The sequence below is a fragment of the Myotis myotis genome, unplaced genomic scaffold (genome assembly GCF_014108235.1).
Source record: "Myotis myotis isolate mMyoMyo1 unplaced genomic scaffold, mMyoMyo1.p scaffold_m19_p_11, whole genome shotgun sequence".
Taxonomy (NCBI): domain Eukaryota; kingdom Metazoa; phylum Chordata; class Mammalia; order Chiroptera; family Vespertilionidae; genus Myotis; species Myotis myotis.
Window position 1 is genome coordinate 11,769,330 of NW_023416315.1, and position 16,791 is coordinate 11,786,120.

General features: G+C 39.8%; 1 protein-coding gene across 2 annotated transcripts in view; it reads left to right on the top strand.

Annotated features, from left to right (window-relative positions):
- LAMB4 (laminin subunit beta 4) overlaps positions 1-16,791 on the top strand; it is a 102,441-nt gene that overhangs the window by 69,628 nt on the left and 16,022 nt on the right. For both annotated transcript variants that reach the window (XM_036327503.1, XM_036327501.1), the window contains 5 exons: positions 3,774-4,149; positions 6,428-6,588; positions 9,056-9,261; positions 9,851-10,012; positions 12,887-13,031. In XM_036327503.1, coding sequence (XP_036183396.1) covers positions 3,774-4,149; positions 6,428-6,588; positions 9,056-9,261; positions 9,851-10,012; positions 12,887-13,031 — 1,050 coding nt within the window. The remainder of the gene's footprint in view (positions 1-3,773; positions 4,150-6,427; positions 6,589-9,055; positions 9,262-9,850; positions 10,013-12,886; positions 13,032-16,791) is intronic.

Consider the following 16,791-nt stretch of genomic DNA (forward strand, 5'->3'; position numbering starts at 1 on the left):
CCCTATAAAAAAAGATTTTCTTCTTCTGTACTAAAACTTTAGGCGTATGAAATATTAGCCTTAGATTCAAACTTGTAGCCTATCTTAACATTCCTCAAAGTCATTAAAATGGAACAGGCCTGTGAGATCATAAGTTGTAGCCAGTTTTCTGCTAGTTGGAAGCATGTTGACAAAAGCAGCTACTCTGGAGTGAATTACAGGCTGGGAGACGGCTCAGAGGAGGCCAGCAGAGGCTTCCTCAACGTGGTTCTCATGCCTCTGGGTTTATCACATAGTCACTTACTCATTGACTCTACAACACACCTAGAGTGCCTACTGAGAGCTCTAGGAAGTGAACATGGAAGACAAGGCCCTGACCTCATGGAGCTTGTGTTCTAGTGCCTCTCCTGCCCTGCCTCAGCACCCGAAGGACTTAGAGATGTGCAGCCAATAGAACTTCCTGCAGAGGTGGAAGTGGTCTACGTCTGCACTGCTCGGTGCAGGAGCCACTAGCCACGCATAGCTTTTGCGCATTTGCAACGCGGCTAGTGAGAAAAATAATGGTTTATTTTATTGACTTTGTTGAAATCTCTCAATAGCCCCATGTGGTTAGTAGCTACCATATTGGACAGGACAGATTTAATGTCTGGATTAGGTCCTAGACCAGTGATGGTGAACCTTTTGAGCTCGGCGTGTCAGCATTTTGAAAAACCCTAACTTAACTCTGGTGCTGTGTCACATATAGAAATTTTTTGATATTTGCAACCATAGTAAAACAAAGATTTATATTTTTGATATTTATTTTATATATTTAAATGTCATTTAACAAAGAAAAATCAACCAAAAAAATGAGTTCACATGTCATCTCTGACACGCGTGTCATAGGTTCGCCATCACTGTCCTAGGAGAAAGGATTTTTTGTATCTCTATTTAAAGTCAGCTTCCAAAAAAAGTCAATTCAAAGAAATAACAGATGTGATGGGCTTATCATCATGTCACCTCTACTTATATTGTAACTCTTTCCTCCTTTCCATTCTTTCATAAATGTGCTTTTGCGACAAAAAAAAAAAAAAAAGACCTGCATTTTCTTGTCCCACTCAAATATATATTCTGACTGGTTTTCTCCAGTACCACGCAATTTAAGTGGAATTACTACTTTAAAAACCAGGGAGAAATTTTGGTTCTTGGAAAATCTGTCTTCCAGAGTGCCTTTCCTTGTGTCCCTTTAATATTTCAATAATCTCATTTTATAAAAATGCTTTCATCTCTTATAGAGGAAACGTTGCAAGTGGTCAACTAAAGCCACTGACCCCACTAAAGCTCCTGGAGAATAACGGTTAGCGAGGGAGAACCTTGGCTTCCAGCTGGGGAGGTGACTTAGTGCCACCCCCAGGCCTCTGGACCAAAGCAAACCTGCCAGACAGATGTCTAATTGAGGGGCCTAATACGTTCATCAGTTTTTATCCATAATTGGCATTCCTTTATTCAACCTGGCAAACGCATTTTTAAATCGCTTGTTCCTTGCAGTTAGTCCAATTACATAGGCTAGTGATTCCCTGGCCTTTTGGAAATTGAAGTAACTTCAGTAGCTCTCTCATCCTCCATCCTTAGGCTTAATAAAAAGAAATCTAGTTAACCAAAGTGCATGTAGCATAGGGTGTGTGTTTTTTTAATTAAGACAAATTAAATTTATTTTTCTTCCTTTTTAAAAAATACATTTTTTATTGATTTCAGAGAGGGATATATATATAAATGAGGAGAGAGAATCATTAATAGGCTGCCTCCTGCATGCCCCACACTGGGGATCGAACCCACAATCCAGGCATGTGCCTAGACATGTGCCCTGATGGGGAATCGAACCGTGACCTCCTGGTTCATAGGTCAGCATTCAACCACTGAGCCATGTTGGCTGGTCTAATTTTCTCCCTTTTTTAAAAAAACCATTTTTAGAGAAATTTTAGGTTCACAGCAAAATTGAAAGGAAGGTACAGAGATTTCCCATATACTTTCTGCCCCCACAGATGCACAGCCTACCCCACAGTCAACATCCCCAAGAGAGTGGGTATTATAATTCATGAACCTACATTGAACATTATAATCACCACAGTCCATAATTTGCATATGCCCACTCTTGGCATTGTCCATTCTGTGCATTTAGACAAATGTATAATGGCATGTATCCATCACTACAGTGTCATGCAGAGTATTTTCACTATCCTAAAATTCCCCCGTGCTCTGCCTATTCTGCCTACCCCCATCCCTAGCAACCATAAATCTTTTTATTGTCTCAATAGTTTTGCCTTTTCTAGAATGTCCTACAGTTGGAATCTTACAGTAATTAGTCTTTTCAAATTGGCTTATTTCACTTAGCATTTAAGTTTCCTCCACATCTTTTCATGACTTGAAGCTCTTTAGTGTTTAACACTGAATAGTATTTTTATTGTGTAATTGTACCACAGTTTATTTATCCGTTCACCTACTGAAGGACATCTTGGTTACCTTCAAGTTTTGGCAATTGTGAATAAAGTTGCTATAAGCATTTGTGTACAGATTTCTGTGTGGACATAAGTTTTCAGCCCCTTTGAGTAAATACTAAGGAGTGATCCTCCACCCTTTTTTTGAGAATGGGAAGTTCTCCTTATGAAATGGAAGACAGCATAAGTCAGCACACCCAGACTGGATTACACTGAGAAAAGGTGTGGTTATGGGAATTCTTAGAGTCTTTGACATGCCTGAGTCACCCTTGTGGACACGAGCAGTAGTCACTAGTACGCTGTCAACCATTAGACCCATGTCCCTCATTGAAATAGGTAAAGAACTCACACACACTCACACTCACAGTAAAAAAAAAAAAAAAAACAACACCTAATTTTCCTATATAATAAAAGCCCAGCAACCGAAACGGCAGAATGATCGGAGATCAGAACTACCAGCCCCTTGCCCAGGCTGGCCCCACCCCCCAGTGGGGACACCCTCCCTGATTGGGGGTATGGCCAGCCTGCAACCTGTCCATGGCCCCTCACCCAGGCTGGCCCCGCCCCCCAGCGGGGACCCCCCAGCCCGATCCGGGGGCCCCATCAGGGCAGGCCAGCCAGCCAGCCTCCACTTGTGCACCAGGCCTCTACCCTATGTAATAAAAGGGTAATATATAAATTGACCCTAACAGTGGAAGGACCAGAATGACCGCTGGACCAGTCACTATGAGGTGCACTGACCACCTCTCAGTCCCTTTCCCTGGCCGTCAGGCTCCGATCGCCTGATGGCGAATGGGGAACCGGGGTTGGGTGGCAGGGAATGTGGGTGGTGTCAGGCCAAGGCCCCCACCCCGCCGGTCACCCCACACACAGAGGGCGACCTGTGGTGGGGGCAGGGTCGGAGAGCGGGTGGTAACAGCTGACCTTTTGGTCCCTTCCCTGGCCGTCAGGCACCAATCATCCAATGGTGAATGGGGAACCAGGGGTGTGTGGCGGTGGGGGAGGGGGAGGGGGGAGGGGGGGGGCCGGCTGCAGGCAGCCAGGGAAGATGGCCCTGATTGCAGGCCAGGCCTAGGGACCATACCCATGCATGGATTTCATGCACCAGGCCTCTAGTTTCTATATAAAAACCATAAACTGATTCATTGGTGGAATGAAAAGAAGAATGCTGTATTTTAATGACCATTGCACGGATCTCTGAAATTTTAAATGTTCACCCTAGAAACGGGAGTTGGGGAGATTCTCAAGGTCTTTATTCTTGAGCTAGTTATAAGCAAAAGACCAGGTGATGACATCTCTGCTCCTTCTCTCTCTCTTTAGCATGTGACTGCAACAGGGAAGGTACCCAGAAGCCCATCTGTGACCGGGACACTGGCATGTGTCACTGCCGGGAAGGTGTCAGCGGCCAACGGTGTGATCACTGCGCACGGGGTCATGGCCAGGAATTCCCTGCTTGTCTTCGGTGTCACTCATGCTTTGATCAATGGGACCACGCCATTTCTTTCCTCTCCAGCGCAGTGCAAGGGTTAATTAGGCTGGCTGCTAACATGCAAGATAAAAGAGAGACCCTGCCTGTCTGTGGGGCTGACTTCAAAGGCCTTGGAGAGAACATGTCTGAAATAGAAAGGATTTTAAAACATCCTGTTTTCTCATCTGGGGAATTCTTAAAAGTCAAGGATTATCATGACTCTGTTCGGTAAGATTTGTGCTCAAGCAATAGATAGTGAAGTTCCTGATTTATCTTAACTTCTACTTTAACAGCCTTCGGTTTAAAAATGTACTTAAATGTGTGTTGACACTAGAGAAATAGGATAGTAAATCCACTTAATAGACTGGTGATTATGTTTATCTGTCTCTTTTTTAAAAATAATTTTTATTTTTAAATTACAGTTGGCATATAATATTAATTTAGTTTCAGGTGTATAACACAGTGATTAGACACTCATATAACTTATTAAGTGATCTAGTACCCATTTGACACCATACATAGTAATTACAATATTATTGACTATCTTATCTATACTGTACTTTACATCCTCATGATTCTATAACTACCAATTTGTACTTCTTAATCTCTTCACCTTTTTCACACATACCCCAACTCTATTCTACGTGGCAACCATCAAAATGTCCTCTGTATACTAGTAAGTCTGTTTCTGATCTGCATGTTTATTTATTTTGTTTTTCAGATTCCACATATAAGTGAAATCAAATGATATTTTTCTTTCTCCATATCATGTATTTCACTCAGCACAACACCCTTTAGGTTCATCCATGTTGTTGCAGGTGGCAAAATTTCATTTTTTTATGGCTGAGACATATTTCATTGTATATATGTACCACTTCTTCTTTATCCATTCATCTAATGGATACTTAGGTTGCTTCCATGTATTGGCTATTGTAAATAATGCTGCAATGAACATATGAATGCATATGTCTTTTCAATTTAGTGTTTTTGATTTCTTCAGATAAATAACCAGAAGTGGAATTGCTGGGTCATTGGCTGTCTCTTGTTATAGCCTTGTTTTAAAGTCTATTTTGTCTGGTATAAATATTGCTACCCCAACTTTTTTTCATTTTCATTTTCATTCAATATCCTTTTCCATCCCTTTTTTTTCAGTCTGTGTTTGTATTTCAATCTAAAGTGAGTCTCTTGTAGACAACATATGTAAGGGTCTTATTTTGTTATCCATTCAGCCATGGTATATCTTTTGATTGGAACATTTAATCCATTTACACTTAAAGTAGTTATTGTCATTTTATTATTCATATTTTTTATCTTTTCTTTTTCTTCTTCTTAAAGAAGACCCTTTATTATTTTTCACCAGAGACCTGGTGCATGAATTTGTGCATGGGTGGGGTCCAGCCAGCCCGCCCTGATCGGGGCCAATCGGGCCAGGCTGGCTAGGGGGAGGGGCCCTGGGTAGTTGAACTCCTGGTCGAGGGGACAATTTGCATATTACCCTTTTATTCTGTAGGACTAGAGGCCCAATGCACGAAATTCATGCAAGAGTAGGCCTTCGCAGCCATGGCTGCAGCCCTGGCTTCATCCCAGAAGGACATCAGGAAGGACGTCCGGTCTGATTAGCATATTACGCTTTTATTATTATAGATAATACTGTTTGGTGGTGATTAATTCCTTTAGCTTTCTTTTTGTCTTGGAAGCTCTTTTTATGTCCTTCAATTCTAAATTATAGCTTTGCTGGGTAAAGTAATCTTGGTTGGAGGTCCTTACTTTTCATTACTTCAAGTATTTCATGCCAGTCCCTTTTCGCCTCCAAAATTTCTGTTGAAATATCAGCTCACGGTCATATGGGAGCTCTCTTGCAGGTAACGGACCGCTTTTCTCTTGTTGATTTGTCTTTAACCTTTTGCATTTTAATTATGATGTGTCTTGGTGTGGGCCTCTTTGGGTTCATCTTAGTTTGCAGCATCAGAGAAGAAGGTGATGGCAAATGCAAACACACAAGGTACACTCACCAACAAGGAACCTCCTTGTCACCTGTGATCATTAAAAGTTAAGACCATGTACAGAAGTAGCACTAAAAGGAACCCTGCTAGAAGCAGATTTATTCTAAATGAAGAACTGATCTTTCCCCTAGGCTGGGCAGAGGTTGTATGTTGAGAGCTGAATGTAGATTGGCTCTCTTAGACTGATTTAAATGAGCCATGTCTGAATACATGTTTTTGAAAACCCAAAGCAAAGGGAGACAGAGAGATGATAAACAGTTGATACTGAAAGATTCAAAAACCTTTTTATTCTAGACCTTGGGTGCTGATCATTTTTTAAGTGAATGATGAAGTATTCCAGTTAACAAGAAAGAGATAAGTCATAAACTGAATTAGAAATTGCCAAATGAAAAATAGGGGGTGAGGAAATACATTCTAATTTTGAGGTAATTGCCCTAATAATGAGGGCAATCTATCAAATGTCATACAAGCTTCACTATGTTTACTCTCATTTTCCCCTGTAGGAAACAAATCATGCAGCTAGGTGAGCAACTGAAAACAGTATATGAATTTCAAGATGTGGAGGAAACAATATTGAAAATGAGGAATGAATCAGACCTCTTACTTGAAAATCTCCAGGAAGAAATTGATTTGTACTCCAGTGCCCGTAATGCAAGCATCATGGGTAAGAGAGAAAATGCACTTCAACTGTCTGTTTCTAGACAAATGTTTATAAAATCCATAGTACATCCCATTAGTGAGTCACCCTGTGCTTACTGCCATAGCACCCCAGCACTTCAGAACATGAAAACACACCCATTAAAGACATTATTTGTATATGAATATTTCAACTTTTTAAACATTGCAGAGCCTAGATAGTATTTGCTCAACATAACGAATGTTTGATACTAAACAAATACCAAAGAAACCTTCTAGAGCCAAACCATGCAAGTGGTCTTGTGAAATCAGCAACTTAGAAATGCTAACATGCATAAGGAAATAAGAAAGATATGTTTCTACAGTATGTCATCCTGAGTATAAGCCACTCCACGTCCAGCAACCAAAAATGCAAAGGAATATGAAGCAAAAAGGACTTTCTCGTAAGGACTTTGCAGGGGTGTGGAGTCATGTAACATACTAGAAGCCCACAATTCACATGGCATAGTTCTCAAAAATGAATGGGCGCTGTGTCGAAGCCAAGATCAACTTGGAGGAGAAATGGAACTCTGAAGCAAACCTTGGATTAGCTCTTCTCCTGATCTCTGATGAGATCTCTGTTATACTTGGAAATGGACAACTTGATACTACCAGGGAGGCAGCACTGAACTTGTTCACACCTAACCCATCTAATTGGGAGGTGAAGCGAAAATATGCATGAAACTCACCTCAAAGGCCATAACACTGTCTGCTTTTCTCTGCCCTAAGTGTATGCTCCTGTTTTTCATCGGATCTTGACTTTAAAGAGAAAAAATACATGACAATTATGACCCTAAAGGAAGACTTAATTTAGTGAAATAACCATCGATGATACTCAATAAATCCTATGTCAAGAATAAGGAATTTGCTCTGATTCCTAACCTGGAAGAAGGTGCCCACTGAAACAAGCCAGGTCGAAGAATGGAAAACTGCCCTCAGGCGAAGCCTCTCAAACTTGCAGTCCAATAGCAGTTCCTGAGGTTTTTCTCAATGTCTGACACTGTGCTGGGGAGATGAATACTCAAAGTCCTTGTCCTTAAGTTATTCCAATCTAGTGGGAAGACAGGCATATAAACAATTGCAAATAAAAGGACTAAATTAGGGCATCTTCAATTGCTTCCAGGACAGAACAGTGAAAATGAAATTCCTTCTGAGTTTATTGGAAAAGGCTTCAGGGAGTAGGTGACAATTGAATTGGGCTTCACAGACTGAAGATAAATTTGCCAGAAAAAGGAAGAAAATCATTCCAAATAATAGGAACATGGTTTTGTTTTATGTTAAAAGAAAATCACGTATGTTAAGAATATGTTAGTGTAACAACCAGGAAGGTTTAAAAGATAAGGTATGGTTGGTGCCTGGATTCTGGTTATGTAGGGTGCAAAGAGTAGGACCGTGGGCCTCTGTTTCCTAAAATATGGAGTTATAGATATAGCCCTAATTTACCATCATTTACATTTAAAAATACCATATTATTTTTATGGATTTGCATTTTAATAACAATATGGAAAATATAGAGAAGTGCTTAAGGACATTGGCTCCATAGTCGAACCACCTGGCTTCAAATCCTGGCTTTGCCTCTTACTAGCAGTGAGACCTCAGGCAAATAGATTACTTCATCAGAGCCTCATTCCTCACTTAGAAGGCGAGGGTGGTCACAGTAATAAATGCCTCACCGTGCTTTGAGAAGGTTAAGGAAGAGCATGGATAGGAAGTGCAGGCCTATAGAAAGCACTCTACAAATGCGAGCTATTGTTGTCAGACTCAACATCAGAGGTGAGCAAAAGACAGCCTGCCAGCAAACCCTACCCACAGCCTGTCTTTGTGAATAAATTTTCATTAGAAGACAACCTCCCCTATTTATTTACTATTGTCTGCTGCTGCTTTCACACAACAATGGCAGGGTTGAGTCATTGTGACAGAAGCACTATGGCCGGGAAACCTACTAATACACTTATCCCCTGACTCTTTGCAGAACAAGTTTGTCCACTCCCACTCTATTTAATTAGGTGAATTTAGTTGGATTATCTCATTAGGGTTCATAGTTAATGCATAATTAATACATCTGTGGAACACTTCACAAAGTATTTTCATAACTCACTCAATCCTCACAAATTACTATCACCAATGTACAGATAAGGAAACTCAATCTAAGAGATTAAACAATTTGATCAAGGACCTAGCCAGACAGTAAAAGGTGAACCAACACTCAAACCCATGTCTGCAGATTTGAATCTTAATGTTCTACATCTATCATATCTATCTATATGTATATATATAAAATACTACATCTAATCCTTCCTCATAGAAGTGTACATTCAAGGAAGAGAATGTTGACTTTTTGTACTGTCATTAAGACAAAGATAGTGGCCAAATTGTGAAATAAGTATCTTAATAGTCAATGTATAATTTCATTTGTTTTCAAAAAATTTATCTTACTTCGATTTATGTTGATGTAGATTTCTCAGAGAACATCAAGAAGTATTATCACAGATCATCATCTGCTGAAAAAAGAATTAGTGAAACTACTTCCATCACAAATAACTCTGAGAAAACCAGGATTGACTTACTTACCATCTTAGATACATTAACCTCAAAAGAAAACTTGTCATTGGAAAAATTAAAACAGATTAAGATACCAGATATCCAAATACTGAAGGAGAAGGTAAATATTCATACAGTGAGTAAAAATGTTTGTGGTTTCTACTTGGTCTCTTCAATTATATTTTCCTGTCTTGCATCTTATTTATTTTTTATTTATTTTATAAAGTATAAATATGTATTACATATATAAATGCTCTGTTAACAATGTATAAATAATATAAATATATTTATTCTTTAAGTCAAAGTTTAAGAACAATCAAAGAGTAAAAATTGTGCCTTCAGTTTATTATTTTACATTATTTACTATTTCCCAAAAGGTACAGATTTCTCCTCCTGCCTCATTATAAGTAAAAGGTAATTTTTATTTATTTAAAGGAAATTAACAGGGAAATGCTAGACATTTGACAATTTTCCCCAAAAACTGTAAGTATAAAAGTGGCACGGATTGGCACAATGCTGATAACAAATAATTTAGATACTGAATCAGTTCCCTAGGAAACATGTAATGGGTCACTTCTGTACACTAAGCATGAACAGCTATTGAAGAAACACGTACGAGCAGAGCAGTGCCTTGCCTCCATGAACCTGGATGGCATTCAAAATAAATCTGTCCGCGGCTGGCTTTCTCACAGAAGTCATTTCTCCGTCAGGTGTGTGGAGAACGAGGGGACACGCCCTGTGTGCTCTCGTCATGTGGTGGCCCAAGCTGTCATGACCCCCTGACCCTCTCGAGGAACGCCCTTCAGAAAGCTCAGGAAGCAGAGTCCATGATTAAGAATCTGAGCAGCCAGGCTCCAGGTCTGAAAAATCAGGTAAATGATGTCTTCAGTTGCTTTATTTGTAAAGCTGTAGCAATAAAGAAAGGGCACTATTTGGAATTTTAAAAACTGCCATTTAGCTTTTAAGCAGATGGATGATTCTAGATATTAGGTATTTTTATGCCTGGAAATACAGGGTAAAACTATAGATGTCTATATAAATGTAGATTTAGAAGTAGATGTGAATATTGACATATTTTCTATTTCTATAATATTTCTATTACTATGTGTTTGTAGGACATAGACTTGTGTAGATATATTTCTTTTATAGCAAACACGACATAGAAATATGAAGACTCCTAGCTTTGAAGCTCTGAAAACTATAGATCTCCCAAAGTATAGAATAATTTTTTATCAATTCAAGGGTATATATGAAATTCTACCAAATATATACAGTTTAATGTTAGAATTTAAGTTAATGTTAGGAAATATTTTAACAGGAATATACCCTTATGCCTTGAATTCCTTCTCTAATAATTTTAAAATATTTCATTTTCTGGTCACATTGATGAGTATACTTTTTAATTACCTCGTTTTCTTTAGCGTTTTGTGAATACATTATATTCTTTTTAAAAGGTGAACACAATTTCAGGTATTCTGTGAATAATGCATTGTATTCATCTTGGGAACAAGATGATGAAGTGCCCCCTAGCTTTGCTCCTTTTTTGACAATCTACGTAGAGCCTTTGATGAAAAAAAAAGTTCTTAAAGCACTGAGGTGTTTTAACCAATGTAAGTTAAATATGATATCAGTCAGCATTCTTGTTTGCAAGTAACAGAAACCAATTCCTAAACAAAAAGGAAATGTACGCAGAGACATCTCAAATGGAGAGGAGGATAGAGGGTCAAGCTTGGGAAAGGGTTGAGAACCACCGATGATACATGTGTGAGCACCTACACACCAGTACGTGTGCATACACACACACACACACACACACACACACACACACACACACACACACGAGCAACAGTTTCCTCCAGGAGCTCACCTCCATGATTCTGAGGCCCACCTGGTCCTGTGTCCTTGCTCCACACGCCCCAGAACCCAAGGATGGAGCGAGCCTCTGAGAAGCCAAGCTGGAGAAAATCCCTTGCACATAGGAAATGTTGAGACATTTTATTTGCATAGTCATAATTCTGTATTGCTACATAGTTTTTCACTTACGTTAGTCTTCATTACTCTAATAAATATTCATGAGGACTACTCTGTGCCAGACATTTATCTAGATGTTGGAAATACAGCAGTGAACATCACAAATGCAAATCCTGATCTTGCATCCTGGTGTTTAAAACAATCCTTAATTGTTTAATAGAATTTTAAATTATTATATTGACCCTTCTTTAAAAAAAAAACAAACAGAAACTGCACACAATTTAAACAAGCCCCATTAAACTATACTTTTAAAAGACAGCCCCTGAGGTAGGTGTTAGCAGAATCTGGCTTAATCAGCACATTAGAGAACTGGAACAGGGTGGGGGTTGTCACGCTGATAAAATGGTGAGCTATTTTCCCCTTGCTTAGAAGGGGAAGCGTGCCAGAGAGATTGTGAGAGAATTCTCAGGAGTCAATTGTGACAGAGGATGGATTGCAGAGAGATGTTTTAAGAGTGAAGTAATTTAGCAATCTCTTTCTTTCTGAATATGGCATCGACTAATCTCCGCTGAGATTTCGTCTGTATAATTTGGCACTTTTCTATCCGGAGTATTTATTTCTGTAATTCTTACTTTACTGTTATACATTCTTACTTGCCACTACCCACTTTTTTATATTGAGATATAATTGGCGTAATATTGTACTCGCTTTAGATGTACAACGTAATGACTTGATATTACTAAATGATTCGCACAATAAATTTAGTTAGCATCACCACGCAGTTACATTTTTTCCTTGTGAGAACTTTTTGAGATCTACTCTCTTAGCAATTGCTATCTACTTTAAAGTTTAAAAAATTCTAGAGAATCAAGGAACAACTCAAAAAATTCAGATACGTATTTTTAATCAGGTAAATATTTTTTGTTCCATCATTTGCCAAGGATATAATTGAATCCTTTTTCACAAAATATGTATGGCTCAATTAAGCTGGCTTCATTGTGGGGCAATAATGGGAGGACCCCCCCGCCCCAATCTGTTTGGTCCTAATTAGCCCAACTTCTGTCACAACCTATTCAACACAGCTCAGCTGGTGGGTGATATTGTCCTTTGGCTTCATGTTTTTACTTTTCCTCAAATTTGCTGGAGTCCCAAGAAAAAGCCCATGACCTTTCTCAAATCACACATTTAAGGATTTACATTTCTAGGCTGCAAGCCTTTTAGTCCTATCGTTCCTCTGTCAAATGTGCAAAGTGTTTGGGATTTATCTTTGCGGCCTGCATTGAGTTCAAACTCATTTCTTAATACAGGGGATGCATTCTTTTAAGCTTTCAAAGAAAAGTGCATTATTTGAATTTGAGGAAGGCTTAGAAAAATAACTATTTTAACTTACATAAAAGAAAACACTCTCTCAACTTATGAGACATAATGGCCCCTTGAAGTAAGTAGTCCTAAGTAATTTCTATGAAATTTGTTGATATTATGGAATGCTAAAGTCTCATTAAAGTAAAACTTGTGTCAGGAAAAGTCATTAGTATTAGGTCAATATTGTTTTCAAATGATGATTTTGAATACTAATAACGTTGTAGGAGATAAATTTACATTATTAAGAAAACACGTAATGAAAACAATATCTTTTTAAGAGTCTTTTCAAATGTTTTAAAGTTGTTTAATTATCTACACTTCTTTTTCATTTTTGGTGACAGTTTTATTTGGTCCAGCTAAGCAATTAAACAGCACAGAATGTACCTAATCATTGTGTGTTTTTCTTATTCCAGATAAAAAATATAAGTAAACTGGCAGAAGTCTCCAAAAACAATTCCTTACAGTTACATGAGAAACTGTGGAATATGAAAAACCAAAGTGAATCTGAAGAAGAAAACATGAATCTTTTAATCAAAAAACTGAAAAAGTTTCTGTTAGGTAATTTTTTTTAAATATTAGGACTAGTTTTTGTTTTTTTAATGTATACTCAAACATCACAACCAATTTTAAATGACATTAATTGGGAATGACATGCCTAAATCAGGAACATAATACACCCTTTGATTTAAAATTTCTTAATGAAAATAATCCCAAAATATTAACTCAGTACCAAAAAAATTGACTCTCTTTTTGAGATTAATTAGTACTAAATACTAGAATTTATTAAAAAAAAAAAATTTCCAAAAATAAACTTAATGTTTAAAGTTATTTTACTTTCTTTTAAAAAGGAAAGTCCAACATAAAGTTTATATCAGATTCCCTGATGTTAGGATTTTATCATCTTCTCTGCTACCAGTGTACATAAGATCAAGGTATGATAAATTTTGGTTAGTATCAAATATCATAGTTAGGTAGCATCTAAAAATATTGGTTATTAACTATTATTGTCTATTTCCCAAGTCTCTTATTGGCTCTCTATGATTGGCCCAAAGGAACTATTTAATTCATTATTGTTATGAATTATTATTATTATAGTTATTATTGGTTAAAGATAAAAATTTTAAAATACAGCTGGATGCCTGGTTTGTAGACTCCATCCCCAGTGAGGGGTGTACAAGAGGCAGTTTATCAATGATTCTCTCTCATCATTGATGTTTCTACCTCTTTCTCCCGCTCCCTTCCTCTCTGAAATTAATTTTAAAAAAGAAGTTATGCCAAAACCGGTTTGGCTCAGTGGATAGAGCGTCGGCCTGCGGACTGAGGGGTCCCGGGTTCGATTCCGGTCAAGGGCGTGTACCTGGGTTGCGGGCACGTCTCCCGTGGGAGATGTGCAGGAGGCAGCTGATTGATGTTTCTCTCTCATCGATGTTTCTGACTCTCTGTCTCTTTCCCTTCCTCTCTGTAAAAAATCAATGAAATATATATTTAAAAAAAAAAAAGAAGTTATATACTTATATGCATAGCCATGGGCAATAGGACAGTGAAGACCTGGGGAGGGGGGCACTTGGGGAGAGGCTGGGAGGAAGGAGGGAAATGGGGGAAATGGGAGACATCTGTAATACTATCAACAATACAAAATATATCTACACTAATAAAAGAGAAAAATGGTAATTGGCGTACGACGCTACCCTTTTCATTGGCTAATCAGGGCTATATGCAAATTAACTGCCAACTAAGATTGGCAGTTAACTGCCAACAAGATGGCGGTTAATTTGCATATGTAGGCACAATGCAGGGAGGCGAAAGGGAAAGCAGGAAGAAGCCCCCTGCCACTGACAGTGATCGGAAACCCAGGGGGGAGCTAAGAGCTGGGGCCGCCTTTGCCCTGCCCCCCAGCCATGATCGGAGAATCAGGTGCCTTTTCCGCCCTGGCCAGTGATAGCAGGAAGTAGGGGTGGAGCCAGCGATGGGAGCTGGGCACGGTCGAAGCTGGCAGTCCCAGGAGCTAGGGGTCCCTTGCCTGGGCCTAAAGCAGAGCCCACGATCACGGGGCCGCTGCAGTTGCGGGTCCCCGCTGCCTGGGCCGGACACCTCGGCCAGAGGCGTTAGTCCTGGGCAGGGGCGGAGCCTGCAACCGCGGGGAGCTGGGGGTCCCCTGCCCAGGCCTGACACCTCTGCCGGAGGCCTCAGGCCTGGTCAAGGGGCCGATCCGGTGATTGGTGATCGGAGGGTGATGAGGCATCAGGCCTCGGCCAGAGGCATCAGGCCTGGGTGGGGGGGCGGAGCCGGGGATTGGGGGGATATGATGGTCCCCTTGCCCAGGCCTGAAGCCTGGGTCAGAGACGTCAGGCTTGGGCGGGGGGTGGAGTAAGCGATCAGAGGGAGATGGGGGTCCCCTGCCCAGGCATGATTCCTGGGCCAGAGGCCTCAGGCCTGGGCAGGGGCCAGAGCCAGTGACCGGGGGGAGATGGGGGTCCCCTGTCCAAGCCTGACACCTCTGGCGGAGGCGTCAGGCCTGGGCAAGGGGCCGATCAGGCGATCGGAGGGTGATGGGGGTCTACGCCTCTGGCCGAGGCATCAGGCCTGGGCAAGGGGCAGAGCCAGCAATCGGAGGGGTCTGGGGGTCCCCTGCCCAGGCCTGATGCCTGGGCCAGAGGCATCAGGCCTGGGCTGGGGACAGAACCAGTGATGGGGGGAAATGAGGGTCCCCTGCCCAGGCCTGACGCCTCTGTCAGAGGCGTCAGGCCTGGGCAAGGGGCCGATCCTGTGATTGGAGGGTGATGGGGGTCAACGCCTGAGGGCTCCCAGTATGTGAGAGGGGGCAGGCTGGGCTGAGGGACGCTCCCCCCCCCACACACACACCCAGTGCATGAATTTCGTGCACCAGGCCCCTAGTTAAAAAATAATAAAGAAAAGGAAAGAAAAAATTTTAAATGGGTTAGTAAAGCAGTCCAAGAAAATTATTTTAAAAAAATACAGCTGGAAATTGATATGGAACCTCATTCTCAAATGATGCAGTTTGGGCACAACACTGTGGAATTAATTTCAAGAGGCTTTGTGTTTCATAGTTCCCTTCCAAATTCAATAATTTAACACTCTACACATGAATTAATTGACAGTTGGGATATCTGTTACAATCTGGGCAATCACTTTATGAATCTGTTTAATATTTATAAAAAAACCCTATGGCCAACCAAGTATATTTTCCAACCTCATGTTTCTAGAAATTATATTAGCAGCTTCTAATCCTGATTTTCAAGATAAGGAAAAATTAGGCAGTAAAAAGAATTAATAAAAATGATCAAAATAATCAGTAAAAATGAATGGGGGTGGAATTAGTCTACTGGACATTTTGTTTGTTCAAAAGCAAATTTTCAATGAGTTAAGAACTCAACTGAGATGGAGGAACACGTTAGCTCTCTCTACAGACACCCGTTTATTTAGCACAAATCGAAACCACCAGACCAATTGTGTGAAAATGGTGGCATACGGTCCCAAGCCCCAGCAATGGTTCAGAAAGTAGGTTCTTGCTTTTCACTTAGTTCACTGGGTCATAGAGCTTATTCCTATATTAGTCCTATTTCTTATTGCTGCTGAAAAAAATACATTAACCTGAAAAATTGAAAAAACTGTTTCCAGATTGTTACAACAAATATTAGACTAGACAAAGAGAAAAATCCTATTCTATAAAAGAAAATTCTCTTTTCTGAGTCACAGGAAGCGGTGCCTTTCGCCCACCTGTTACTTCTCTTTTCCTTGCTAGAAAGCCCAAATAAAATTATTAGACTGTGTGGTGGCCCACTATTCAGTTCTTCTTTGACCATTTTATTTTCCTTGTGATCTGAATTCCTTCTGAACTAAGCTATGTGTCGTTTCTCCTAAAAGTCCCATCTAAAAATTTGAGCTTATGATCTCATAATAAATATCAATAAATGTTTGATGACTGAAATTGTGGTTAAATTAAAACACTCTTTATTATAACATTTTCACGATGAGAATTACCATTTTTAAAGAGCCAACTCCCTGATTCCATTTAAAATATGGTTTTAGTTTATTCATAAACATGCTTATCACATTTTTTTTCCAGAAACATTACAGGGAGTAAAATATTTCTTTTATATTAAACAAAATAGCTAAAGCAAAAGTGATTGCAAAAAGGATATATACTCCTGTCACGTCATTCAAATACGAAAATCCCCTATGGCTCCCACTGCTTCCCGAACGAAGTCCAAGTTACTTCAGGGACTTCTGCGGTCTGCTCCCCATCTCTGACTTCCATTCCTCCAATTTTATTTATTTATTTTTTAAATATATTTTA